At 55.2% G+C, this 27,685-nt stretch overlaps 1 protein-coding gene across 1 annotated transcript; it reads right to left on the minus strand.

The window, feature by feature from the left end:
* Positions 1 to 1,913: 1,913 nt before the first annotated feature.
* Positions 1,914 to 26,116, minus strand: Celsr2 (cadherin EGF LAG seven-pass G-type receptor 2). Its single transcript, XM_028757254.1, has 34 exons — positions 22,807 to 26,116; positions 17,470 to 18,117; positions 15,222 to 15,444; positions 14,763 to 14,878; positions 14,490 to 14,578; positions 14,078 to 14,235; positions 13,582 to 13,745; positions 13,303 to 13,428; positions 12,793 to 12,959; positions 12,257 to 12,544; positions 11,998 to 12,172; positions 11,647 to 11,788; positions 11,372 to 11,492; positions 10,769 to 10,952; positions 10,508 to 10,609; positions 9,783 to 9,877; positions 9,387 to 9,596; positions 8,670 to 8,853; positions 8,417 to 8,545; positions 8,152 to 8,332; positions 7,867 to 8,034; positions 7,641 to 7,767; positions 7,336 to 7,536; positions 6,848 to 7,022; positions 6,496 to 6,608; positions 6,271 to 6,350; positions 6,059 to 6,185; positions 5,848 to 5,970; positions 5,180 to 5,307; positions 4,882 to 4,970; positions 4,596 to 4,778; positions 4,282 to 4,452; positions 3,951 to 4,185; positions 1,914 to 3,470 (listed from the first exon to the last, which is right to left on the minus strand). The coding sequence occupies exons 1-34, from the start codon at positions 26,114 to 26,116 to the stop codon at positions 3,449 to 3,451; spliced, it is 8,754 nt and encodes a 2,917-aa protein (XP_028613087.1). The 3' UTR covers positions 1,914 to 3,448.
* Between the last annotated feature and the right edge of the window lie 1,569 nt (positions 26,117 to 27,685).

The raw sequence follows: 27,685 nt of genomic DNA on the forward strand, positions 1-27,685 counted from the left end.
ATGGGTACTTTTTGAAAACAGGATAAGGTTCTAACAAGTCCACCTTAGGATCTCCTGGTTTGTAGCCTTTGACTCTTGCTGTCAGCACTAAGTCAATCCTTTATGAAGAAGAAACTTCAATTAAGGCAACTGAGTAAAGGAGAGGGGGTGGCCAGGTGGCTGGCAACTGTGTCCACCCATGCCTGTGCCATTAAGTGCTCTTAGGCCTTCGGTGCTCCTCCCCAGGCCCCCCGCCCCCCCCCCGTTCAGGAGCCTCCATAGTGTTTTGTCTTCTATGGCTGACCGTAAGATTCATTTAATACACCTATAAATACACGGGGACTATACACACAATGGTGGCTGCAGCCACTGACCTCAGAGCTGGCATGTGAGAGGAAGAGGATACACAGTTGCCATGGGTTCTGGTTTGAAGAAATAGAGGCAAGAAAGGCTCAGGTGTGTTTCCCAGACTCCTGCCTACCTCATCTTCCTTAAAACAACCTGGCCCAGGAGGTCTACTGGGTGGGCTATAGAGAGGGCAAGCTTACCAACCAGTCAGTTGCTGAGTCCCTTGATCTCCTGGGGTCTTCCAGGCGTTGCTTGTCCTGGGCCTCCATCCGAGTGGATAGGTCACTGCAAAGAACTCAGGAAGCATAACCTGGTGGCAACCTCCTGCTCTAACTGGCATCTGCAGTAGCCTAAGAACAGGCAGTGAGGCATGGCCAATAGGTGGCAGCTTTGTTTTGTTTGTTTTTGTTTGTTTGTTTTTTTGTTTTGAGCCAAGCCCCTGTGGGTGTGAAGCAAAGCCAGCCACAAACCCTGGTGTTGCTACCACCTGGTGGCTGGAGCCAGCAAGGCATGTTCTTTCTCACTGGGCCAATCTTGAGTTTCTGCCTCCACCCAATAGGGTTCACTGGCTCCAAACCTGTGAAGTGGCATTCATTTGGTAGTGCCTACCTGCCACAGCTGCCCTTCTTGTTTAGCTACCTGCTTGCCTCCTCCTCTCTGGCTTGGATTTCTAATTTTCTCTTCATCCACCACACCCCTTCCATTCTGCAAGCAACAACAGGAAAAGCCAGTGTTTATTGGCCTCTTGCTATGCACTGTGAAAAGTTGTAAGCACTTTGCATGTGTTAGGTTATTTAATTCTCCTAAAAGCTCAATTAGGCAGATGCTGTTACCACTGCCCTCATTATGGAGACAGAGGAACGAAGGCTCAGACAAGTCAGGCTGCTTCTGTTTGCAGGGTTTGTTCATAGTATCAACCCTATTTTGTTGAGTGGATCTTTTAAAAACAAAAATGTAGGACTAGAAGTAATGTCACCAAACACATACTTATACCCAGAATGAGTATATGTTTCATTCCCCCAATAAAACAGTCAGACAGCCCATAATAGCCAGGTGGTGATAGTGCACACCTTTTATCCCAGCACTTGGGAGGCAGAGGCAGATAGATATCTGAGCTCGAGGCCAGCCTGGTCTATAGAGTGAGCCAGAGCAGCCAGGGCTATACAGAAAAACCCTGACTCAAAAAACAAAAACAAAAACAAACAAAAAACAAAAAAAATCACCTTGAAAACAAACAAAACAGCCACGGAAACTACCACTCCTTCCTATCTACTGAATTCTGCCCTAGAAAACTTGTTTGTCTGCCACTCAGACTGAGACCCTGCCTGATTTGTGTAGCCTCTCTAGCTTGACAATTCTCATATTCTAGGGGGAAAAAATATCCACCTACCCACGCATCTTCTCTACCTCCAAACAGCCAGACTCAGGGCTCTGCTGATATGGCTTTAGTCTCTCTGTCCTCCGGATCTTCAAGGTTCTATCTACCCTGTTTCCCAAAATCCAGGCCTCTACCCAGGTTGCTATACAGAAGCCAGTGATGACACAGTTCCTGCACAGAACTAGTTTATTCAGTAGTATGGGGGAAAAAGAAAAACAAAACTCTACCATATTTACAGCAACAATCAAACTGTACAATCTGATGGTTAGTATCAAGTTAGCATCCAGCATCTTTGTATTTTTTTAAGTCAAGTCATCAGTAGTTTTTTTTTTTTTAAATCCAGTTAAATTTTTAACCCTTCACAGGAATTGCTGAGGGAAAGAGGGTGGTGGGCAGGTGAGAATCCATGGCAGAAAAGCCAGAGACCAGCCATGGTGAGGAACAGGAACATTCTTCCTGCCGAGAGCCTTTATTCTACCACCTGCTCTAGAGGGGAGTCAGTGACAAGTCTGGAGTACATGCTTAGAGGAAAAGACGACTCAAATGAACGGTGGTTGGTAAAAACCAAGGGGAGCAAATGGAGCGAGGAAGGATGGTAGGCCCCAAATCCAGGGCTGCCAGGTACTCACCAGCCTGCGATGGCCACATGAGACCCCCTGGGGCCAGACAGAAACCCATCCCAACACACACACACACCAAAAAAAAAACAAAAAAAAAACAAATAAATAAAAAATATATTAACTCTCTCTTCACAGGGAACTGGGGTCAAGTAGGGGGACAAGGAGGAATGGGGACCTGGTTCTTTGAAGAAGAGAGCCAATTCCAGGAAGGGGTTAAAAATAGAACATGTCTCAGAGGCCACAGCAGGTCAGACAAAACAGCATTTGTCTGATTTGGCGGGGAGGGGGTGAGTGGACACCAGAACCCAGACTTGAAACCTGTACTCGAGGCCCCTCGGGGACACCAAGCCAGCTCTGTGCTTACCCTTCCTCCTGGTGCCGCCCACACAGCAAAGAAGCAACTCAACAGTGACTGGCCCTCCCTACGAGGTTGGGCAGGAGAAATGAAGCACTTTGGGGTCAGCAAACTGAGCAAACACCTGGGCTGTAGCTCATGGCCAGAGTCCAGGAAAAGGAGAGGGGCTGGGGTAGTCAGTCCCCATCTTGGGGACACAGGCTTTGCCTTAAAAAACGGTTCATGCAGCATTTGGGGGGTCCAGGGGCCATGAGTCCTTCTGCCCCTGGCCGGACAGGGCTTACCAGTTCCTGGGAGAGGTGGAACTGGTCGGTGGGAAGTGCCTTTACTTATTTATTTTTTGTCCTGACCCCTCACCATCTGAGGCCTGTCCGTCTCTCCGGTGCAGCCTTGCAGGGGCTCCCACCCCTGGTGCATGTGGCTTTGTCCTTTCCTTTTGGTGATGGCAAATGAGGGGCAGGACCCCTAAGAGTCCCTCTCCTCCCAGAGGCACAGCAGATGAAACTGAAGAGAGGCTGGGACGCATCCTGGGAGGTCCTATCCTCTTTGGGAAGGGAAAGGGAAGTCCATTTCCAGCGTATAAAAAAAAAATTAATCCCTGAAGTCATGAAGAGTGGAGATCCTTTTTTAAATTCTTTTTTCCTCCTTTTTTTTTCTGAAAAACTTTGTCTTGGAGATGTTGGCCCCCGAGGGTCCAAAGTGCAGTGAGGGGGAGGTGGGGGAGGGACTTGGCACTAGATGGCCTTATAGGTGCAAGGCCCAGGCTCCTCAGATGGACGGTTCATCGCTGCTGCTTCGGCAGGCAGGTGGACGGTAGGGAGCAGGGGCAGGATAAAGCAGAAGACAGGATTGGGGCATGAGCGCAGCAGGGGAGGGGACGAAGGAACACCGGCCCAGGGTTAATGCAGGAAGTTAAAGAAGAGAAATCTGGAGAGGCAGGAGAGGAGAGTGGCAGAGAAGGCAGACAGAGGGTTAGCTGGAGCAACAGAGGGGACAGTGAGCAGCTTCCACCAGAGAAAGAAACAGAAAAGCAGCCCCAGCTCCCACCCTCTCACACTACCGGGGACGGCGGCTGCACATAAAGCCCAGGGGGTCTGGTATACCCCCAACAGAGCACCATGTTGTCTGGGCACACAGGGAGCTGGACTCCACTTAACCCAACTGTCTTTCAACTGGCAAGCAGAGTAGCCTGGTGAAGCTCAGAGGCATCTCTGGGCCAGCGAGGACCTCTGCAGGTAACACCCTGTCCCTCCCACCCAACCCGACTCACTCAGAGCCAGATGAGTCCTCGTCCACAGTGCCTGCCTTGATGCTCATGGCGATGGGCATGACCCCATTTAGCTGTTCCTGGAGAGACTGGCGAGGTGGTGGGCGGGGGGGAGGTCCATTCCGACTGCCCTCACTGGCGGAGGAGCCCCGAGAAGATCCTGTGCCCTGCTCCAGGGGCAGCCTTAGGAGGCTGCTCTTTTCGCTGATGGTGGGCAGACACTTCTTCTTGAGGATGCCTGGGTACAAAGTGTGGGTACCATGAGATGGGGCATCCTAACAGCTCCAGCAAGAGGATGGGAGAGTGAAGCAGAGGGAAGAGACTCTTCACTCACCTTTGTGAGGTTGGGTAGAAGGGCCCGGAAGGGGTCCCAGAGACCCTTCCCGAGTTAGGGCATCTCCATTCTCCCGTGGCCGATCTTCAAGGGGCCCACTACCACTATTGTCCTTTGTTGTGGTCCCAAAGTCTCCTGGCCAAGGGACCTTCCCAGACCCTGGTCCCCCATCTGTCAAAGAAAGGAAGCCTATGAGTGAGTCCCAGAGAGGGTAGACAGTTAGGATAGCCACCACCCAGTTCTATTTTCCAAGAAGCCCTGGCCTCTTAGGCTTCTGTTGCCCCCCAATGGCTGCAGCCCTGGTGCTGGCCCACCCTTGGGGGTACTGTGAAGGGGCAGTCTCTCAGCTCCAGGACCCAGCAGGCTGTCCCAGCCCTGTTCGCCAGGGAAGGCGGCCTCCTCCTCCTCTTCCTCGCTGTCTGATGAGTGGGTAGAAGCATAGGAACCACTGTGGTCATCTTCCAGGGACAGGTCACTGTCAGAGTCCGTGTCAGGATCTGGGAGGTCAGGGAGGGATCACAACTGTCCCACCTGCCCCAGCCCACCCTCAGCAAAAGCCAGGTCCCTGCCCTGCTAGGCATCCAGGGCCTCTGTCCTCACCGTGTTGCTGGGCTTGACCTTCAAGGAATAGGCCACTTGGGTCTCCTAGGCCAGGGGGAACTTGGCCAGGGTTCAGTGTGGACTCCTCCCTAAAAAGAGAAGACCATGCTGTAGAGGTCAGTCTGGCCTCGCTGGTGGGACTCCCAGGTCCTTCCTTGTGTCCCTTACTGCTTCTAGTCTAAACTGTGAACTGTGTTGGCCACAGTCTGAGACACTCAGCTCCTAGCAGCTGGCTGGTCTTGGTTTTAGCATGCACAGTCTTTCCCTCTTTCCCAGCTCTCCCATTTCCCGGGCTCACCTCAGCAAGAAGGGGATGTAGCTGGGCTGACTCTTGCCTGAGCGGCTGGCACTGTGCAATGAGCCTGCTGAATCTCCATAAGGCTGGTACAGCCTCCCGTCTGCGTAGGGGCTGGGGCAGTTATAGGACTAGGCCGGAGACAGACAGTGATTGGATGAGTGGGAGGGAATGGCCCCAGGCTAGAAAGTAAAGGGTCCCAGGAACTTACCCCGAGCCCTACCTCCCACATGCCCAGGGATTGGAAGGTACACTTCTGTGTTGCCTTCACTGTGGGGCCTAGCACTAGGCACAGCTATAGCACAGCTGTGTAGCACTGAACACTCCAAATGCCCTGGACTTGTATAAGGGCTTTAAAAAAAAAAAAATGGCTCTTGGAACGGTCTCCTGAGAATATTCTAGGAGACAGGAAATTTATCAAAATTCATGAGGAATTCTCAGGCACAGGGTATCCCACCTGACAACCGATCTCTGCCTGCATCTCCCCTAAGTCAAAAACCCTTTTACTCAGTGATAGCATTTCCTCCCAGGGGAACACACGCCACTTCACCCCCTCCTACTAACATGACGGTGTGCGGAGATGGGAAAAAACATGCCCAGGTCAAAAAGTACAAAGAACAAACAGGTTCCTCGGGCCTGCTTCCCCTTCCATCAGACCTGGGTTCCCTCACCGAGGTCAGCGTAGACTTAGTGGTCAAGGCAGGGTCAGGACTGGGCTTCCGGCTGCAGGCGAACTTGAGTGCTTTCCGGACCTCCTTACTGAGCACCACATAGGAGAGGAAGATGAAGGGGCCCTGGCAGGCAGAGATAGCCATGGTTGACACACTAGGCACCTCACCCCCAGGCATGCTCTCTTCTACTCAGTAGGGCAGGGCCAGGTACCTGGACACAATTGCAGGCGGCAAAGAGGTAGTGGAAGAGGAGCGTGTCGCTGTTGACAGAGAGCAGTGCCAGCAGCCACGCGGCACTCAGCAGCAGGAGGACAGTGAAGGAGGAGCGCAAGCCTGAGCTGGAGGACAGAGCATATGTGACTCCTGCCATGATGCCCTCTATACCAACACCCGCCCTGTGCCCAGCCACCTGCCAGTACTCACACAGGGCCTTTCTTCTCAAAGCCCTGCCGTTGGGCAGCACAGGAAGCTCGGGCCGACAGGATGTACAGGAAGACACTCATCTGGGCAGTGAGAGGGGCATGAGAGGACCAGAGAGTGGAGACAGCTTCTGCCCTGCCCAGGGGCCCCAGAAACCTCAGCTCTTCCTAAAGGAGAGCTATAGGACCCTCTCATCCTGCTTACCCTAAATCGCTTTCTAGTACTTACCGAAACAGCAAAGGCCACTGGTCCAGCAAAACTCCAGATGAGTGTATCATAGATGGAGAGCCAGCAGAAGTCAGGGTTCCCATAACCTTCAGGATCCAAGCCCACAGCGAGACCTGGAGCATAGAGACAGCAAGACAAGATGCTGGGGGCGGGGGGGAGGCAATTATGCTGCCATCAGAGTTCACACACCCAGGTGTGGAACAGACAGAAGGACCATCTGCCCACTCCCCTCTCCAAAGAGAAGCCCAGCCCCTGATACCTAATACCAGCTTATCCACGTATAGGGGGAAGGAATTCTTAGGACCTGAGCTATGGGTTTGGGGGTACATGCATGAAGGTGGAGCCAGGATACCTGTGATGAAAGCAGGAACGCCCCAGCCCAGCATGTAGTAGAAACGCATGGGGCTGGCATTGACGTCTCGCACCTCTGTGAGTGCCCGGTACAGGTGTAAGGCCTCCAGCAGAGCCCAGGAGAAGGTGCAGAGATACAGGAAGTGCAGCAGGATGGCAATAACTGTGCAAGCAAACTGAAGGCCAGGACGTGGATCAGGAACCAAGGCAGCCATACAAGGAGTGCACCCAGGAGGCAGAGGGGAGGCAGTGGGGAAGCCTGGTGGTGTGCGCTGCCTCGGAGGAAGCCCAGACTATAGGCAAGAACATCCGGGTCTCTGGGACATTATGAGTGAACTAGAGAAGAGCAAACTGTGGGCCAGGTGCTGGAATGGGCCCTTTATTCATTCATTGCTATGGGAGGAGGGATGGGAGAGGCCACAGAGGGGACGCCAGAAGCCCTGGTGGGGCTGGAAGTTGGGAGGGTCTCTAGGAGAGGAAGAATCTTACAGGGAGGTCAGCCTGGTTGATCCCCAGGAGAAAGACCAGCTGGGCCAGGCCCAGGGCAGCTGTGAGGTTGCGTCGGATGCCATGCTGGTTGGAGCGAAGGGCACGAAGAAGGGTGAGGAAGAGGAAGGTGATGGTCAGGGCAGCTAAGGTGACTCCAAGGGCCACGTATGTCAGGGTCTTCAGTGGCAAGATCTCACCATTCTGAGAGATGAGTGGCAGGGAATCACAAAGACCAGGGCCTGAGCACCCAGCCCCTTGACTTGGTTCCCCCCACCACCACTCTGGGCTATCCTTGTGAGTCCAACCTCTCGTCGGGACACATCCATAAGCACGGCAAAGCTTGTCATATGATTGCATTGGCAGCTGACATGGCTCTCGTTACGGAAGACAACTTCGCAGCCTCGGGCGGACCAGCCACCAGTGCCACTGACTCTGCAAGAGGAAGACAGAGTCAGGGAGGAAGAGGGGTGGGCAGCCAGGAACCTGGACTCTTGGTCCAAAGTCATAGGAAGAAGAGTGGTATAGGCTCACAGGATCGAATGGTTCCAGAAGACACAGATGGGCTTGGTTCGCTCCTCTGTCTCCAGCAGCCGGAACTGCACAGTGACTGGCTTGTCCAGAGCACGTGGCAGGAGCTCCTCATCATCGTGTACACTGATGCTTACCACAGGTGTGTTGATGACTGGGCGTTTGGGGACTCTGATGAGAGAAAGGTACACAGTCACCAAATCAGCCACAAGACGCCTTCATCAATGGGAGATGTTTCCACGTTCCCTTTGTAACCCCAACCTCCCAGGCCTTTTCCTGGCCGCTTACCTCAGGCTACGCTTATCAGGGTCATAGTTGTGGGGCAGCAGTCCAGCCAGGGTGTGGTAGATGATGACACTGGCCACTGCCTCTCCATGACTCAGTTCTGGGTGTCTCCGCTGCCGCCGTGCCAGCTCCTCAGTCTCCTGGGCTTCGCCAGGTCCTGCAGACCTCACCATCGAGGGCATCTCTGAAAGTAAATGCTGCCACACTCAGCTGGCACTGCATGGGTGTCCCACACCAGGCCGCTACCACATCTGTGTTCCCCACTGACCTCTGAAGACAGACTCTGGCAAAATGACTGTGGTTTCAAGATCTGGGGGGCGCTCCCCACGTAATGCCTCGTAACGGGGCAGCTTGGTCCCAGCAAAGCTCCCCTTATCCAGGCGCACTACAGAGATGACTAGAAAGGAACATGGTCACAAGTCACTCACCAAGTGAGGCAGGCAGGCCCTAAGCGTGGCTGCCCTTTGAAACAGGGGCAGGACTCTCTTCAAACACACCCCCACAGGCCAGCACCACCTCACCAATGTTGGGTGTCACGATGGTGAAGGGGCTTAGGTAGGTGTGCCTCATATTCTGCGCGAGGGCGCTGGCGTAAGCCTCATAGTGCTGGAGCAGCCAGGCGGTGCCACCCTCTGTCTGCTGGATCAGTTCCCAGTGCCTCTTGTTGGCTGCATCCAGGAGGGCGCTGCCCACCCTCAGCAGATTCTGGAGATTGGCATGGTCACAGTGGCATATGCTTGTGGTCAACCTCATACCAAGTCCAGGCTGTGCCTGGTCTGGTCTGGACCCGCCCACTCTGTCCCTCCCTCAGCAGTCCCCACACTCTCCCCTGGGAAGCCTTGTGTGTCAGACTGTCCACTTCCAGCATGGGTACCCCGCCTCTAACCCTTCCTCCACACCTTAAATCAGAGCCACCCAGTGTGTGCTCGCACACCTTGTTCTTTTGCATGACTCTTGGGTTCCCTGAAAAGACTGAGCTCTTGGTATAACAGGTAGGACTCTGCTTCGGGTCAGCTTACACCTCAATGCAAGCAGCCTTTGCTAGGTACTAGGATCCTGCTACTGGTAGGAGGAGGTACTCTTAATCAACTGTACTGTGCCATGGCTTACAGGCTGTCATGGAGGCCTCGTGCCAGGGGTGAGCCACCTTCCAGTAGGGGAGTATTCCCCTCTTTCCCCCAAGATCTCCACGAGCAGGATCTTTCACTGGGCCCCACCAAGCCCACTTCAAGCCCCACCTCAGTGAAGTGCACATCCTGTGTGGCAGATAGCCCAAAGCCCCGCTGGGCACTCTCATGAGCCAGGAGTCGTGTGGCCAGCTGGTAAGCCACCTTGACATCACTGCCAAAGTAACCAGAGGTGTGCTGGGTGGCATTGCGCAGGAGCAGGGCTAGCCTCTGAGAGCGTCCTGAGTCCAGGCCTGATTCGTTCCGCTGTAACCGCTCAGCCTAGATGGAGGACCAGAATTGCAGAGAGTCAGACAGAATGGAGGTGACTGCGGCTGTGGAGTAAAAGGGCCTCAAGAGGTAGGTGGGGAAGAGGCGGCCTCTCAGGAGAACAGGAGCCAGGATTCAGGAGCTCCATTTCCAAAGATAAGGGTGTGAAAAAGAGGAGAAGACAAGGGGTCAACTTACAAAGCCCTTTAGCTCTGAGAAAGTGACTGATGTGCAGTTGAAGAGGTTTGGGGGAAGCCAACCCCTGTGCTCATCACAGTGGCGTACAGCAGTCCCTGGAGGGAAGAAGCCAAGAAGGCGGGGCTTAGGGGGACAGAGGAAGCCCGGAGTACCTCATGAGCCAGACAAGAACAAGCAGCCCAAAAGAAAGTAAGAAGGCAGGTATGCAGAACACCAGAGCCAAAACATCTCAGCAAAATCAGTACAATGGTCAAAGGAACAGAGGTATGTAACCTCTGCCACCACGCCCCGAAGATATCACTATGCCTGTCCATCCAGCTACTCCCTTGCATTCCGCTACTCCTTAGCCATGAATCCTGTGCACTGCTAATCTGGATCTCCTTGGGATAGTACCCAGCACTCCATACTCCTCAGGACTGCCTCCCTTTACTGTGGGGTAACTCCAGTACTAGGGAGTTAGCGGAAGACAGGTGCCCTGTGCAATCTGCCTTTGAGTTTAGCTCCCAACCCCATTCCCAGAACATGCAGGATTTTCAACAGTTCTGTTTGGGTTGGATACAGGCACATTTGGTCAGCCTAGGTTGAGGGGTGAGTGAGTGAAGGAAGGTGAGACACTGAGTCTCTGGGAGCTAGAAACCAGAAAGTGAGGCCCCGGGAGCTGTCTTTATTCCTCTGACAGTAAAGGCCAGGTGTTCAATATCATACTGTAGTCCTCTAAGACCTACCAAAGGAGCCTTTGGGGCAAGGGGCAGCAGCAGGTAGCCCGAACCGCGTGCGGGGCCACCAGATCCCAGCCTCTATGGCCCGTGGGCAGCTGTCATAATTCACTATGGAGAAGAGCACATGGTCACCTATAAGCAGTTCCATCCAGGCCCCGCAACCTTCCTTCCACATCCCCGACCCGTGGGCAGCCTCATTTCTAACCTCTGGAACGAAAGCTCTTAGCATACAGTGAGGAGAGAGCCTACATGTCCCAAGAGCCCTACCTTCACAGCCATTGGTGGTGACCTCAGCAAAAGGGTTGTCACAGCGATCACACTGACGCCCAATGACTCCAGGCTTGCACGGACACTGGCCATCCTCAGGGTCACAGACTCGGGACAAAGAACCCGTGGGATAACAGTCACACAAGAGACAAGTGGGGCTGCCTGAGGGCCGGTAATGATTCTCCTAGTAGGGAAGAAGCAGGGGTCATTGGATCAAGATGTCTTTTCCTGGATGCTAGTGGAGCTTCAAGCTTTGGCCTCCCTGGAGAGAGTCTTCCCTACCCAAGGTCCTTGTGGGAAAAGGATTCAACATTCTCAACAGCAGGTAAAGACTTAGAGTTGAACTCATCAGTGAGAAACCAAACATTCAGAATAGGCTGCAGACGGTTCATATAGCCAGTCAGGGCTCACTGACTCAATACTGGTCCTGGATCCCTCTACAGCCGGACATAAGGGCAGACAACCACGTGCCTGCCTGATATGGCAAAGGCACAGGGCTCTTGACTCTCTGGAGGAAGGCCCATCCCTCCTCCTCTGCTTTCTCTGTAGGGCCAGAAGTCACAGGCCAGGGTGCCACAGTCGGGGTGCATCTGGGACTCTCACCTTGCAGTGGCACTCGCCGCTTGTCTTGTTGCAGTCTGGGTCAAAGCCTTTGCTAACATCACAGTTGCATGGACCACATGTGGGGTGTCCCCACCAGCCACGTGGGCAAGGTTGGTCAATCCTGCAGAAAGACATCCAAACAGGCATGAGCCCCCGCTGCCACTACATCTCCTCCCACTGGGTTCAACCATATGTGGTCCTTTCAGCCTCAGCTGCAGCTCAGCCAGACTCTGAGGGCTCAGAGTGACACCAGAGATAAGCCCTGACCCACCTACCTGGTCTCACAGTACGGCCCAAGGTAATTTGGTAAACACTCGCAGATGTAGCCGTGGGGTGCACTGGGTTTTCGGGTACACACAGACTGGTGCTCACATGGGTTCAGGTCACACACATTTGTACAGTTGTCACCATAGTAACCTGGGCAAGAAGGATCAGAAAGGTTCAGGGCCCACCCTCTACTGGCATTCTCTCCCATCTAACACCTTTTATCTACTTCCACTCTGAGCACTGTACCAGATGGCTATCCCCCTGTAGGAGATGACGGCTCAGAGAAGATGTGACTGGCCACATATTAGACAGAGTGTGACCCGTGCCACCGGCCCCATTTCCCAGCATCCTCAGCATACCTGGATCACAGCTACAAGAATAGCTGTCCCAGTCGTTGCTGCAGTAGCTGTTGGCGGGACATGGATTCGAGTCACAGGGATCTGGCCAGCTACAGCCTGTCTCCACATTGATGCTCTCCCCACGACTGGGATCCAGACTGCTGATACCCTCAGGTGTCTCGCTTACCCTCACACCCTGGAGAGATAAGGGCAGCATTAGCCCTCAGTGGAACAGGCCTCCAGGTAGGAATGGGATGGGAGGTCAGGGGAGGAGACTCACTTGCAAACAGCCCCGGAAGCCACGGGCCACACCGCTGGCTGGCCCAGGAACTCCCCCGACTGTAATATTGCTCAGGTGCAGCCCATGCAACCGAGGGCCCAGATTGCCCTCTGCCTTCTGTTGCCCGTAGTCAAAGGACAAGATGGCATGGCCAGGGCCTCCGCTAGCTCCCAGTGCCAGCTGTGCATGATGCCAGTCACCATCATTGGCTCGGCCTGCCTCCAGACGCAGAGATGACGCCTGGAGTCCTGTGCCTTCTACACTTAGCACTACGTGGCCTGCCCGAAGCTGTACAAGAGGAGAAAAAAAAATCAGCAGACCACCTCAACAGGCTCTTCCAATCTGCCTGGATGAAGGCAGAGGAGACTGCTTATTTCCCTTAAGCCCAATAGGTGGCAGTACTGACACGCCAAATGGGCCCAGCCAACTCTTCGCTTCTGCCAAACCCTGCCCAGCCACCTGGGTCCAACCCCCTGAAGGCTCCTACAATGCTAGCCAAGCCAGGGCTTGCCACACTCCCACGTGCCCTGCATCACCTGCAGGGTGATGGTGCTGCGCCCCCTGGTGACGGCCTGCAACAGGACGCCATCTGCCTGGCGTGTGCGGAACATGAGGCTGAGGTGCCAGGGCTGAGAGATGGGCAGAGAGAGGCCATGCCAGGCCACAAGGCTGCTACCCAGGAAACGCTGGGGATTGGCCATTTCTGGGAAGGTAGATAAAAAGTGACTCAAGGGCAGAGCAGTGGAGTCGGAAGCGTGGCGGTTCCATGAAAGCCGGACCCTCGCCTCCCCTCACATCCAATCCTCTCAGTGACTGCCCTTCAGAGAATTTACCTGTTCCGGGCCCGCCCTACATTGTGCCCAGGGCCTGTCTCTGACTAGGCCCTTTGTCTCCTGCCTAGCTTCTCCTTACTCTGCCCAGACACGCTCTTCCACCCACAGCCCAGCTCGCAGAGAGCCCTGCCCAGAGCCTGCCCCAAGCCCTGCCCATGATCCCAGACAACTGACAGCACCCAGGCCCCAACCTGTGGCAGCTGCCAATCCTACCCTGAGCACAGCTCTTGCCCCCGAAGCCTAGCGGACACTCGCAGCTGAATGCATCCCACTGGTTCACGCAGGTGCCACCGTTATGGCAAGTGTTGCTGTCACACACGTTCTTCTTGGTGGGGCATCCTGGAACGGAGAGAAAGGGACTCAAAGACCCCAGGGTCTGAAAACCAGCAGCAGTGACTGGAAGACCACACAGGCTGGTGTCCCCATGTCATGCACAGCCGGTCCTCTTGGTATTCAGCTCCCGGCCTTGCCCCTGCCCCCGGGTCCTCGTACCAGGCACAGTGCCATTGTTGGCAATGAAGTCGGCCATGTCTACATGGCGGCTATCCACTTGGAGGTTCTTCATGCAGCCCACAAAGTGCCGCATCCGGACAGGGAAGTTCTCGGGCAGATCTGGCACCCCACCCAGCAACAAGGGCCCTGTCAGGTCCAGAGACCTAGGGGACGAAAGTGTGAAGACAGAGGGGTTTAAGTTTATGGGTCTTCTCTTATCCCATACCCTGCTACTAGGCCCAAGAAAGGGAGCACTTGGGCCAAGGCCAAGAGGCCCTTTTAGAACCATGCCCAGGAAGTAGAGGTACCCCAATATAGACAGATGTGCTCTCAGCTCATACTCCTTCCCTTCATAGCCCACCAAGAGCTGACTCTAATTCCCCAACAGTACGAGTGTAGGGAAGGGGTGCATCTGACTGCTTCCCACTCCCCTTAACCCCTATCCCCTTAACCCACACCACCCTCACCCTAGCTCCTGCCCCCCTTCCCCACTTACTTCTTGCTGCCTCCTTGGGTGCCCTGGGCAGCACAAGAGTAGTTGCCCAGCGTAGCTCCGAAGCGCAGAGCCACCCCTGTGTCACAGCCATCCACAGACACCACAGCTACCTTCTGCTCAGATGGACCTTGGGGAAGCCCTGTCTGACCCAACAGTGGCTGTGGACAGAGAAGGGAGACAGTAGACAACCCAGCCGAGACACCAGCACAGCGCTGCACCTTTCCACACACATGCACCCACAGTCAAGGACCACCCAGAGGGATGGAGGTGCCCTGCAAAAACACCCCTCCCTCTTCCCAGGCACAGAGCTATGAGCAGCCTTCCCCACCACTCACAATACCATCCTGGTCTAGAAAAGCACATACACCAACAACAGGACCCTCTAACTCCTCCGTCCCTCGCCCAGACCCACCTTATTGTAGTACTTCAGCTGTACTGTGTGCCACTGGCCATCACTGACCCCTCCAGGCACAAATGGAGACACAGTGGTGGTTGATTCCCCTAGAGAAAGGACCAGGTAAGCTGGGTCACAGGAAGAGAGTTGGGGGTGGCAGAGAAGTGGGTAGGTTTAGGGATGGAGGTCAGGTCCAGGTTTGACTGGGAGGGGAGGTGCGTGGCTTGAGGTCAGAGGTTCGGAGACACAAGATCTTAGGAGATGGGTGAAGGCATGAGGCGCTGGGCTCACCTGCAGAGAAGGTGAGCTGCACCTGCTCCTGGATCACCTCAAGAGCCACAAAGTCATGCTTCTCATTGAAGCGCCCATTGTACAGAAGGAGCCCGTCACGCTCCTTGGTAGCAAACCTGTATAGGGGGTTGGTCATGGGGCAAGGAAGGAGGCACCCACCTGCCTGCCAGTACCCCAGACATCTAAGCAACAGCAAAACTGGCACTTTGGCTAAGGCTATGGAGTCAGAATGCAGATAACGAGCCCACAAAAACCCTGGCATTCTGGCTCCCCATCCTCAAGGGGAAGAGTGCCAGCCAGATCCTGATGGTGAAGGCAGCCTGCTGGCAAAGCAGACAAGTGCTCTGTCAACAACTGACTGTTCCCGGTATGTTCACTGACTTGCTACCCCATCTACTAGGCCAGGAGGTACCCCACACTCTCAAGCGTGCCCTGCAACCCCAGGGCCTCGTCACTCACGAGAGGGCCAGGGTGAAGTGGAAGCGCTGGCGCAGGCCACGGAAGGTGACGAAGGAGCGGGCTGGGAAGCTGCGTGTCGTCACCTGGCAGAAGGGTTTCTCAAAGTCCCCGGAGGGGCAGTCGCATTTGAAGCCTCCCACCAACAGGTTGACACAGGTACCTCCATTCTTGCAGACACCGGGAGTACAACGGCCTGAGCGGGCGCTCACTTCGCAGTGCTCACCTGGGGAGAAAAGGCAAGCAGGGTGAGGCCTGAAGAGAAGGCAATGGTCCCCCTGATATAGTTTGAATATGAAATGTCCCTCTCTCTCCCGGCTCATATAATAAAGGCTTGGTCCTGGCTGAGGGAGCTATTTTAGGAGGTATCAGAAACATTAGGAGCTGGAGGAAGCAAGTCACTGGGAGTGTGATCCCCCAGACCCTTCTCATCTGGGTGAGCCGCTTCGCCAACCAGATGTCCTGCTTTACAGTGAAGGACCAGCCACCAGAACTGAAACTGCAAAGACCAAGAGACAAAATTAACCTTTCTTGTTTTAAACTGTCTCTCTTGGGTAATCCAGTGGTGAGAAGTCTAATGTGTCCCTGGTAACATCTCCTGTGACCTCTCCCCATCCTCAGGACTCTCCTGTGTGTTCTCACTTCATCTCAGTGACTTTCTCCTCTGGAATCTATGACACGCCAGCTCCTCTTACTGGCCATCACACTATTCTCTCTGTAGTGCCACAGATGCTCTGCTGCAAGCTCCTCAAAGCTCCTCAGCCTTCCCACACCTGCTGGCAACCCTGGTCCCCAGGCCCTAGCCCCTGCAGAGGCAAATGCCAAGACAGGAAGGACCTAGAGGACAGCATAGTGCTGTGCCAGCCCCACTCCCCTGTCCTTCCCCCATTCCCACTCCTGCTTTTGTGTCCGTCAGGATCAGAGATCAGTTTTCTTCCCTAGAGATGTGACAGGGTTTCCATGTCTATTTGAGTTATGGGTTGGGGCCGATGGTGTGAAGCTGGAGCTCCCCCACTTCAAGAACAGAACAGTAGGGTCTGAACTGAGGATCTCCCCCCGACCCCTGCACAGAAACAAGGCTGAGAGAGAGCGGGCCTGAGCCTGAGGACAGACGAGGAATCAGGGGACTGAAAATTCAGATTATCAGATGGGAAAATCCACTCCCTTCTCTCCCTCCCAACTCTGATTCTAGAGATAGGTTCTCAGTTCCCTGTGCCTAGTGACTGGCTCTTGTTTCCATGGAAACTGTTGTTCGCCTACTCTGAGCCCCCTTCCCCATCCTCCTGGACAAAGACTCCCCTCCCCTCTCTCAAACGCACCCTCCCCTCTCCCCCCACCCCCAAGCAGCAGCACAGAAGAGTCAAGTCTAGCAAGTTCTGAGCAGGAGGATGCAGCAGGAGGCACCGAGCCTGCCTACGCTCCTGGCAGAGCCAGTGCGGCTGGCGCTGGAGGACGGGAACCCTGGGAGTCTGGGAAGGAGAAGGAGCAATAGCTGAGGAGCAGCAGAGCCTATGGGGTGGGGCAGGGTGTGAAGAGACCTGTAGCCACAGACCAATGGGGAAGGCAGGAATGGAGCCCTGCTGCTCAGGGCTACACAGGCCCAGTGTCCTGGAACTCCCACGACTCCACACCCCTGCTTTTCAGGGCCTTCCTCCAGTTCCTGGGTGGGGACACTCTGCCTACAGGTTAATGAAGGGATTCACTCAGCATTATGAAGGCCTGGTCCTGGGCCAGCAACACCTCTAGCCGGATCAAGTCGCCTCATCTCAGGACTTCCTCAAACAAAAGCCAACATTCACCACCCAAGCCAGCTTTCTCTTCCTGTCAAATTATTGACATGAATCCTCACAAGCAACTTTGACCTACATAAATTGGTTATCTCCATCTCAGATACTGTGGGAAGAGAAGCTTAGTAGTTTGGTCATTTTCACACAGCTATTAGTGGTAAAGCTGGAACACAAACCCAGGTGCCGGACTGACCTCAATTACACAGTCTTAGTGGGTCTGTGTGCAGGCAGCATGTGCCAATGTGGGTGCGGGTGTGTGGGCATGCACAGTGAACATAAGGATCCTCATTCCGACTCACTAAGCAGGCAGCTGTCAAACAGCAAGTAGGATCTAAGTACGGCTGAAGGACCTATCGTTTATACTCTTGGAAGGACCGAGGCAGCCCCATTATTAGCCTGATTTGTGCTTGGACCAGAGCGTCAGCCCTGCAGGGCCGCCCCCACTGTCCCTGCCCTAGGCTCACCCGTGTAGCCGTCGCGACAGAGGCAGGTATAGCCGCCCTCTCGGCTGCGGCAGCGCCCATGGGGTCCACAAGGTCTTGAGTAACAGAGGTCCACCTCTGTCTCGCAGTAGTCGCCTGTGAAGCCTGGTGGGCAGCGACAGCGCAGACCCACGACAGGGTGGATGGGCCGGAAGAGCACCGAAGAGGAGGCGATGAAGGGCGCGGAGGAGTCAAAGCGCAGCACAGACACGCAGCGCATGTAGTTCTCGCAGGGCTCCCGCAAGCAAATGTTGTCGTCGAAGGGGAGCACGCGCTGCGCTGAGATGGCAGTGAGCAGGCTGCGGTTGAGGTACAGGCGCTCCTGCAGATCCTCTGAAGGCAGAAAGGGTGGCCCACCTCCGGGTCCTGGAGGCTGGCCCACTGACAGGCTCACGTTGAGGATATGGCCTCCTGGAGCATCAGTATCCCTTTGCACATTGAAGACCACCACGTGATCTGGGGGTGTGGCCAACGTGGCTGCCACAGCCTGAATGAAGAGTCCCAGCAGTGGTGACAGAAAGCGTTCTGGAGACATGTCTTCCAAGCGCAGGGTGATGCTGTGTGTGAGCATCTCGTCTGTGATGATGGTGACACGTAGTGAGCACTGGGCCGTCACACTGTGGACACCATCTAAAGAGAAGCAACATGGATCAACATCGGCCTTGGGGTAGGCAGAAGCAGATGTGCCAAGCCACAAGACCCTGGCTTAGAGAAAAGGCGGGAATAGGTTTGTGTGACAGAGGAGGAGTCAAGGAAAAGGAGCAAGGAAGAGGGAGTATCAGGAGGAGGGAGTACCATCAGGAAGAAATACTGAGACAAGGGGGCACCCTTAGGAGTGGGGAGTACCAAGAGAAAAGAATGATGAGAAGGAGGGCCAGGAGAGAGCACCAGGAGGAGGGAGCACTACAAAGGACTAATGAGAAGAGAGAGCACCAGGAGGAGAGAGACCAAGAGGGAGCACCAGGAAGAGAGAGCATCAGGAGCAGGGAGCAGTAGGAAGAAGGAGTAATCAGAAGAGTGAGCACCAGGAAGAGAGAGCACCAAGAGGAGGGAGCACCAGGAGGAGGGAGCACCAGGAGGAGGGAGAATAAAAGGGATCATCAGGAGGAAGGAGCACCAGGGGGAGGAAGCATCAGGAATAGAAGGGGCAAGTAGGCTAAAATCCAGCCCATATCCTGCAAGGTACCCAAGAAAACCTTTATCTAGATAGCATAAAGGTAGCCAGTGAAATGTATCACTTGTGGACAAGTCTTTCCTTGAGAGGGTTACCCCATATGTGCTTAAGGAAATGAGATTTTTCAAAAACTGTTCTTTGAGTGTTTTCTCAATACTCTTGGCATGATGCATGAACTGCCTTCCAGTTTTTCTGCCTTTCACCCTATTCAGTATACATCCTGTCCCCTGAAACCAGTCCTTGGGTTTCTTTGCTCCAAAATTGTGCTTTGTCATTGCTTAGTTTCTAGAGGGCCCAGAGTACCATGAGAGACTGCCACCCCTTACCCGTACATCTCAGTCCCATGATAACCTTGCCTCTCACCATGCTGTAGCAGGTTGGGTATGGACGATGAATCTGGTCAGAGGTGCCAGGTTCCCCTTGCACTCAACTCCATAAGTGTTCCTATGCAAGCCTGCTAGCCCCACGGCAACACCTCCTACACAGAGCCTTCTGCCCACCCAACTCTGGGTAGCCTGGGGGTCCCCACCCCAAGAAATCCAGCTGAGTCACCTCAGCCAGTGGCAGCACCACACACTGCTTCAAGCTGGAGAAAGGGTGGGCGGGGGTAGGGAATTGGGCAGAAACAGAAGAGACCGGGCAGCTTTTCACCCTGGCCTCACTGGGCTGGTCTCTCTTATGGCACCAGGGCCTCTTAGGCATTCATCACTCACTTGGCTCACCAAGTTGTACCTAATGGTCTGCCTGCCATACCCCTAGGCAGCACACTCACTTATAGACAGCTACGTGCTAACACAGCCAATGGTGTCTCACTCCGCCCGCGCACCCTATGCTCAGAAGGGCCATGCACACCTGAACGTGCATACCCATGGCAACGGACTTTGTTTAGATTAAAAATGAAAACTGGGAGGCAGAGAAAGGGAAATGACTTGGAAGGGTTACACGGGGCATTCCTAGTTAATACAATGCCTTACACATAGTGAGTGTCCAGTAAAAATTAAGATGCTGATGAGAATCCCTTGTACATAAACGTATCTTGAAAACACGACAGCAAACTAGGTGGTGGCTCACGCCTTTAATACCAGTGCTCAGGAGGCAGAGGCAGCAGGATCTCCGAGTTCAAGGGCAGCCTGGTCTATAGAGCAAGTTCCAGGACAGCTAGAGCTACACAGAAAAACCCTGTCTTGAAAACCCAAAAGGAAAAAAGAAAACACACACACACACACACACACACACAGAGAGAGAGAGAGAGAGAGAGAGAGAGAAGATACGATGGGGCAGAAAAGGGATATGGGACCCTATTCTGTACATGTCACACTTCAAGTGGCTGCCACCTTGGGCATACTGAAGGCAGGCACCCATCTCAGCGATGCCCTGGGCCCACTGCCTACCTACCCTTCAGCCTCACTGCTGTGATCCGCTTGCTCTCACTAACAAGCCTGCTGCTGTGACTGCCGCTCACCACTGCTTCCCCTGCTTTGCCTAGGGTACCAAGACAGCAGGCCACAGTCTTCCAAGCCCTCTAGCCTGCCCAGAGGTCACTGTGGTGATCAGACTCCTTTGCCTCCTTTCAGAAGCCTGCACTTGGGTTCAGGAGCTGATGTCACAGCCCAGTGTTTTCTGGAAGGTATGTTCCCTCCAGACTGAAAGCAACATAGGACTCTACATACAGTGCTCCTGGACCAACGAGCAAGAGAATCTTTGCCATCCCCTGGTCCTGGGAAGCAACACTCCTCCATGTTGTCGTCCACCAACCCAGGCCTGTTTGTGCCCCTCACCCAGCATGTCTCTGCTGCTTCCCATCTGGCCCACCATCTGTGGCCACCTGCCCCTCTGCTATTGTCCCCAATCCAGCAACCAACCCATTGCTCTTTCTCCTTCCTCTTTGTCCCTCCTCCCTGCCTTGACCTGGGTCACTCCTCAGGTGCAAAGGCAGGTTGGGAATAGGAGTGGCTGGTACATTGCCTGACTTGTTTTAGACAGAAGAGAGAGCTGGGGTAGGCTTTGACCCAGGAAATACCACCTTGGTCTAGGCCTCAGCCAGCTGCACCCGAAAAGATGCCAGAGTCAGCCTCCCAGCCTTCCCTCTTCTGGCAGAGGCTCTGCTGTCTGGGAGGTGAGCAGGCCTTGGGCAAGTTCTCCTGTGTGTCGGAAGAAGGTAGCAGCCGGGGCCATTTGGGCTACAGAAACCATGGAGCCCAGGCTGGGGCAGCTGCAGCCAGGGGGAAGAAGGGAAGGCAGGATCTAAACACAGGGGCCAATAGGGCAAGACAAAGACGCAGGGAAAGAGCCAGCAGTGGAGGAAACGTAGGAGAAGGAAAGAGACACAGAAGCTGGGGAGAAGGTGACAGACAGGCAGTGCAGGAGGGTCCCCATGGGCAGGGTGGGAGGGAAGGAGGAGACAAAGAACTAGAGAAGGAAGACAAAGGGACAGTGGGCGTCAGTCCCCCTCACCCAGCCTCCTGAACTTTGGGGTTGCCTTGGTGACTGACTCTAAGGGTCAGGGCTGATGGGGGAGGGGACAAGGGCAGAAGGCAGAAAGGGAGCCACAGTGGCCCTAGCTGCTGCCTGGGCCTTTCCCTCTAGCCTAGAGGGCCGTGACAGGGCTGTGTGCCCTGGGAAGAGGCAGAGGCTAAGCAGAGCTGTCCTCCACACAGCCCCTAGGCATCTAGCCAGATTCACTACTGAAGGCTGTGGATGCAGGGCAGGAGGAGAGGCCTTTCTTCTGCCTCTAGTGCCAGGCTCGGGTGAGGGTATGCCTGGCTTCCTTCTCCTGGAGAGGAACTCAAGCTTCAGGTGGTTCCAGCCTGACCCACAGCCTTTGAGAGCTCTTCCTCCCTGGTCTTTGCAGCCACCTGAGGGGTGGGACCAGGAAGTGTCTGTCCAGTAAGAAGTAGGACAGGAAGAGGGCTAAGGCCATCTTCCCTCCTCTGATGTGTAAAGGCTGCCTAGAGTGGGCTGCCTGGCCTCAGCCCTTGGAAAAATCATTAACAGTCCCTTCCTCCTCACTCCAAGCCCCAGCTCCTAGAAAGTACTTGGCCACTGAGTCTGTCTCACTCCCACCTTGCATCTCATCCCCAGAGCTGACAGAAAGGATAGCATACTATCACCCGGTCCTGCTTTCCTTCCCCAAGTCCTGCTGTCTGGGGAGTCTGCAGGCTGAGCGCTTCACCAAGCAGCAGGAATGCCTAGGCTGGGTTCTGGCCAGGCTCCCACGCCCCTAGAAATCTGTTCTCTCCCCACCAAGTCAGGGCCCTGGAGTCTCTGGCCTCAAAGCTCAGTAGTTCCGGTGCACTCTGATCCCCATGTCTGTTTTCCTGAGACCAGGCCATCATAGTCAGTATGGGAGGCCTAGCACCCCAAGAACAAGCCATGTGGACTCTAGGGGCCCAAAAGGTCCATCTGCCCTGGCCTTGTTACTGCCCTTCCCCCAAGCCAGACCCCAACCAAGAACTCAGGACAGTGATGTCTGTTTGGACAGAGACAATGCGCTTCACTTCCTGCCTGGAGCTCTGAAGGGGGGTGGGGGGGCCAGGGCAGACTCTTTCTGCCTGGAGGGAAAAGGAATGCTGGAGACAAAGTCCAAGTCAGTCTCTTCTGCAGCTCTACTGAGAGCCAAAGGGAGAGAGAAGAGGGCGGCAGGGTCCTGACCCCCTTAGTGGAATCCTGTGTCCCTAAAGCCCTCTGACCCACCAAAGGCTGTGTGAGATCACAGGACCATCCTAACGAGGGAGGGTGCTGGGGTGCGGGGTGCTGAGGAGCCAACTTGCCAAGGTATTCCCTCCCCCACCCCCAGCTCTTGGGCCTTCCAGACTTCCACGCGCCCTTTTTTTCCACAATTCTTGGCAGCCATAGTCAGGGCAGTCTCACAACACTTCCCCCACCACGTCACAGTCTGGTAGGCAGGGGGCAGCCAACCAAAGCAGTCCAGCCCAGCCTGGGGCAGCAGGCGGGGCCTGTGCCAGCTGCCAGGATTCCTGGGGTTTCTTCTCAGGCCAGGTTCCCGATCTCTCAGCCTCTGAGCTATCTACAGGATAGAGAGTTCGGTCACCAGCTCCTCTTGGATGGCACTCCACCTCCAGTGGCTGCCAAGACCTCCCTAAAGGACTATTCCCCACCCCAACATCATTGGGAATCTTCCTTACCTGATACCAGCACGCTCATGATGGCTTCCAGGGGCCGGTTGTTGTCCAGTGCCCGGCTCAGTCTCAGCTCACCAGTGGAGGCATTGAGTAGGACCAGGCTGAGTTCATTTCCTCGCTCAAAACTGTATGTCAGGCTGTCTGAGATATCGGGGTCATGGGCAGGAACACGGCCTATAGCACCCCCGGGGAAGCTACTTGAGCGGTTAGTGACATAGTTGTTGAAAAGAATCTCAAAGTTGCCCAGCACTGGAGGGTTATCATTGCGGTCAAGGAGGCGTACATGGACAGTAGCCCTGCTGACCAAGGGAGCAGACGTAGCCTGGATGACCAGGATGTATTCAGGCCGGTCCTCATAGTCCAAATCTACCAGGGCAGTTAGCTCGCCTGAGAAGATGTCCAGCTGAAAGACCTCTGGGATATTGCCCTCCACAATCTGGTACATGATCTGTGCATTAGTCCCTTCATCTGGGTCAGTGGCTGTGACCCGGGCCACGGCCAGCCCGATGGGGCTGTTCTCTTCCACAAATACATCGAACTCATCCTGTTCAAAGACAGGGGGGTTGTCATTCACATCCAGGACAGTAACTGTCACTTCCATGGGTGTTCGGGCTGGTGGCATCCCCTTGTCCACTGCATATGCCCGCAAGATGTACTGGGCCACGTTCTCACGATCCAGCCTCCGCAGTGTGCGCACAATCCCCGATGTTGACTCTACAATAAAGTCACCGTCTCCATCATCTCCTCCTTGGAAGGTGTAGAAAACCCTGCCATTCAGTCCGGAGTCACGGTCAGTGGCTGAGATCTGCAGGACGCTGGTGAAGGGTGGCACATCCTCATAGACACTCCCCTGGTAGGAGTCTCTGAGGAACTGGGGAGCATTGTCGTTAACATCATTCACCAGAATCTCCAGATAGGTGGTGTCAGACTTCTGGGGAATGCCATTGTCCCGAGCGGTGATGGCCAGGGTATAAGACACTTGGTCCTCATAGTCCAGCTCAGCCTGGGTGGTAACGGCCCCAGTGTCTGCATCAATTCGAAACTGGGGGATGCTGTCCTCCATAAAGTAAGTGATTCGGGCATTCTCCCCTGTGTCCTCATCTGTAGCACTGATCAGTACCACTGTGGTGCCTGCTGGCCGGTCTTCATTAACGTTTACTGTATAGTGGGAGCTCTGGAAGACGGGACGATGGGTGTTGGCATCAGTGACGTTCACCACGATCTGAGCTGTGTCCTGCCTTGTGCCATCTGAGGCAGTCACTGCCAGCACATACTGCCGCTCGAGTTTGTAGTCCAGTGGTAAAGCAAGGGAAACCAGTCCACCACCACTTTGGCTGGTGATAGAGAAGCGGTTGCGGGTGTTGCCGCTGGTGATCTGGTAGGTAATGACGCTGTGAGCATCTCGATCCACGGCTGACACTGTCACCACACTGGTGCCCACGGCAGCATCCTCGTTGAGCCGCACTGTGTACTCTGGTTGCGTAAAGGTTGGATTGTTGTCATTGACGTCCAGGATGGTTACACTGACACTGGCTGAGGCAGTGAGCGCTGGGGTGCCATGGTCCCGGGCTTCGACACCAAAGCTGTAGAAATCGACCTCTTCACGGTCCAACTCTGCAGCCACAGAGATCCAGCCTGTGCCGTTGTTAATGGTGAAGGGGAAGTCATGCCCAACTCCAGCCAGGCTATATTCGAGGCGGGCATTGTCACCAGCATCAGCATCAATTGCCTGGACATGCAGAACTAAGTAGCCTAAAGGAACACTCTCTAGGACAGTGGCCTGGAAGGGGGTGCTGACAAAGATGGGGGCATTATCATTGATGTCTAGGACTTGCACTGTTACTAGACCAGAGACGTTGGAAAGTGGAGGACGGCCACCATCCTGAGCCCGTATCCGCAGTGTATACTCTTTGGTTGTCTCATAGTCAAGTGGGCTTACCACATCCAGGGCTCCAGTCTGAGCATCCAGATAGAACTGTCCCCGAGCATTGCCACTCATGATGCTATAGTGCACCAGGGCATTGCTGCCCTTGTCTCTATCCGAGGCCGTGACTCGGAGAACAGGTGCTCCTGGGGTCACATCCTCCCGCACCTGAACCACATAACGTTTCTCGCTAAACTGGGGGGCATTGTCATTATCATCTTCCACAGACAGGAAAACAACGGCTGTGGAACTCCGTGGGCCTGGGTCCCGACCCTGGTCACTCGCCTCCACTGTCAACTTGTAGGACTCCACTTCTTCCCGGTCTACAGGACCACGGGTTCGGATCACCCCAGAGCGAGGATCGATCTCAAAGACTTCTGAGGGGCTGCCTCCAGCCCCCTCCAGCAGGCGGTACAGAATGTTAGCATTGGGAGGGGCATCGCCATCGGTGGCCCTGACTGTAAGCACCTCATAGCCAACCTCCAGGTTCTCCCTGAGGCTCTCCTTGTATTCTTGCTGCTCAAAAACAGGGTCGTGATCATTGGTGTCAGTCACTAAGATGGTAAGTGTGGCCAAGGCACTCCGTCGGGGCATACCATGATCCTGTGCAGTGACCCTGAAGACATGGGTGCTCTTGGTCTCCCGATCCAGCTCCTCCGCTGTGGTAACAGCACCAGTGATTGGGTCCAAGGAGAAGAAATGATTGGAGCGGCTATCAAAGAGGGCATCCATGGTGTACTCAAGTCGACCCGCCTCACCCTCATCTGGATCAATGGCTCTTAAGGATGCAACAGAGGTACCAGCAGGCTGGTTCTCAGGCACTGTGGCCTGGTAGCTGGGTGGCTGGAACTGGGGAGCTGTGTTCACATTCCTTTTCCGTCGCCCACCCAGAGATTCCTCTGGTGATCCTTCCCCAGCCCTGGGCCCTGGGGCCTGTGCCAGCTTGCAAGACTGGCATTTGAGCCGTGGGGCCTTTAAGCAAGGGTGCTCTTGAGGCAGGGTCAGCGTGCCTTGTGGAGAAAGGTGTCCTCCGATACCCAGGAGACGACAGCTCCAGGGACAGCCTTCAGAGGATGGCGGAAGAGGGATATGAGCCCCTGATTCTGGACACCAAGCCCTCAGGCCATCGTGGTGGGGCACCAGGTGGCCGGTCAGCTCAATGCCCGAATCTCTGCAGCGGCTGGTGTAGAGCCAGAGGTTCGAAGCAGAGGCTGGGCAGAGCCAGCCCACGGGGGCGCAGGCCCCAGAGGAGCCGCGTCCCCCAGACCCCAGAGAACGACAGGGCCCCACTTGATCTCCCAGCAGTGGCGACGGTGGCAGCAGCAGCAACAGCAGTAGCAGTGGCAGCAGCGGCGTTGGGAGGGGGGCGCTGGCAGCCCGGCTCCGCATCTCTCCCCGCTCCCGGCCAGCCGGGTCAACAGCCGCGGCGGCTCTTCCTCCGGCTCCTGCCGGCCCCGCCGCGCCTCATGCCCGGGCCGGGGCGCCGGTCCCCGGGGGCCACCTGTACGTCCCACTGGGCCTGCACCCAGATGGCTCGGCGGGGCCGCGCTCTCAGCCCACGATGCGCCGGGCTCCCACCACTCTAGAAGCCGGGCCCGCTCCCGAGTCACCGCGACCACTGCGGGTTCACACTGCGCTTCCACCTGCGCTCTGGGTGCTCTCTACCTGCGCCCGCGGGCCGCGAGGACCCCTGGCTCTGCCGGGTCCCCGGATCCCGAGCCCCAGAATGTCCCCTCCGCCCGCGTGAGATCGCCCACCTGCGTCCGCGGAGCCGCACGCTCCAGCCCGGGCCCGGCTGCCAACGACCGCCCTGCGCCACCCGCTCGCGCCCTGCGTCCCCGCCGCGGCAGCTGCCGGTCGCCGCGGTCCCGGGCCCAGAGCCGCGTTCCCTCGCCTCCCGGGCGGGCGGGCGAGCTCTGCAGAGCGGCGGCGGTGGCGGCGGCGGCTCATTACCATAGACCTGCTCGCGCCGCCGCGGTCTTAAAGCGGCGACGCCCAACGCGCTGAAGGAGGTGGGCCCCACCCAGCGCCCTCTTCTGCGTGGATGCTCTAAGTAGGATTCCCGCCTCTGGTAGCATTTTTCTTCCCAGCACATCAGACTTGCTCCTTGCCACTTCTGGATCCCTACTACAGTTTAAAGAGGAATGAACAATCAGAAGTCACACAGGGGATTGACAGTCATGTAGAGTTCTATGGGTAGTGCTCTTTCAAAACAATCTGAACATCTGCATAAGGGGAGGGGGGTGGGGTCGGGGAATGGATATAGACACACACAGACAACTTTCCAGTCTTACCATCCCTGAGAGCCCTCATTGGTGCCTCATCCTGCAGGTCCCGGGTCAGAAGTAAAGAAGACTTTGTTCGACACCACAAAGTCTCCCCCACATACCAGAAGTTGTGCTCTCACTTGGATGCCTCCGACAAAAGGACTCCTAAGCTCCATTTTGGATACATCTTGAGTACCACATGTCAGTTCAGGGGAAATGAACTAGAGTAACCAGAGCAGCAAGTACACTAACCCTACCAGATTCCTAGGGCCAGGGTGAGGTGGTTCTGGAGGACCCAAGCTTCCTGGGCCTTAGGACTTGTGTTTCCACTAACTTATAGTCAGGCCTGCAGTCTGGAGAAGTGACCTTTTTCTATATCCCTCCTCCCTCCCTGATGAATGTCCAACCGCTGTCCTTCTACCCACGGCTTTGTAACTAGCAAATGGGCCTGTCCATTGCACAGGACTACTGAGCCCTTTATGGAATGGCACCTCAGAACCTTCTGGAAAGGATATGAAAAAACTGGTGAACCCATACATACAAATAACACTATACAGATGGAGCAGGTTGTATTTAGAAATGTATATGCATATACATATGTGCACATAACAGCAATTAATGAAAAAAGAGGTCATGGATTTGAAAGAGGGCAAGGAGGGGTATATGAGAAGGTTTGGAGGAAGGACAGAGA

The sequence above is a fragment of the Grammomys surdaster genome, unplaced genomic scaffold (genome assembly GCF_004785775.1).
Source record: "Grammomys surdaster isolate TR1022 unplaced genomic scaffold, NIH_TR_1.0 126158, whole genome shotgun sequence".
Lineage (NCBI taxonomy): Eukaryota > Metazoa > Chordata > Mammalia > Rodentia > Muridae > Grammomys > Grammomys surdaster.

Excerpts from the sequence above, each read along its gene's own strand:
- Celsr2 (XM_028757254.1), bottom strand. The coding sequence starts at position 26,116 with ATGCGGAGCCGGGCTGCCAGCGCCCCCCTCCCAACGCCGCTGCTGCCA. Across the intron at positions 8,333-8,416 it reads GCCAGAGTCTGTCTTCAGAG|AGATGCCCTCGATGGTGAGG; the intron begins GTCAGTGGGGAA and ends ATTTACTTTCAG. Across the intron at positions 7,023-7,335 it reads TCAACCAGGCTGACCTCCCT|TTTGCTTGCACAGTTATTGC; the intron begins GTAAGATTCTTC and ends CCTGGCCTTCAG.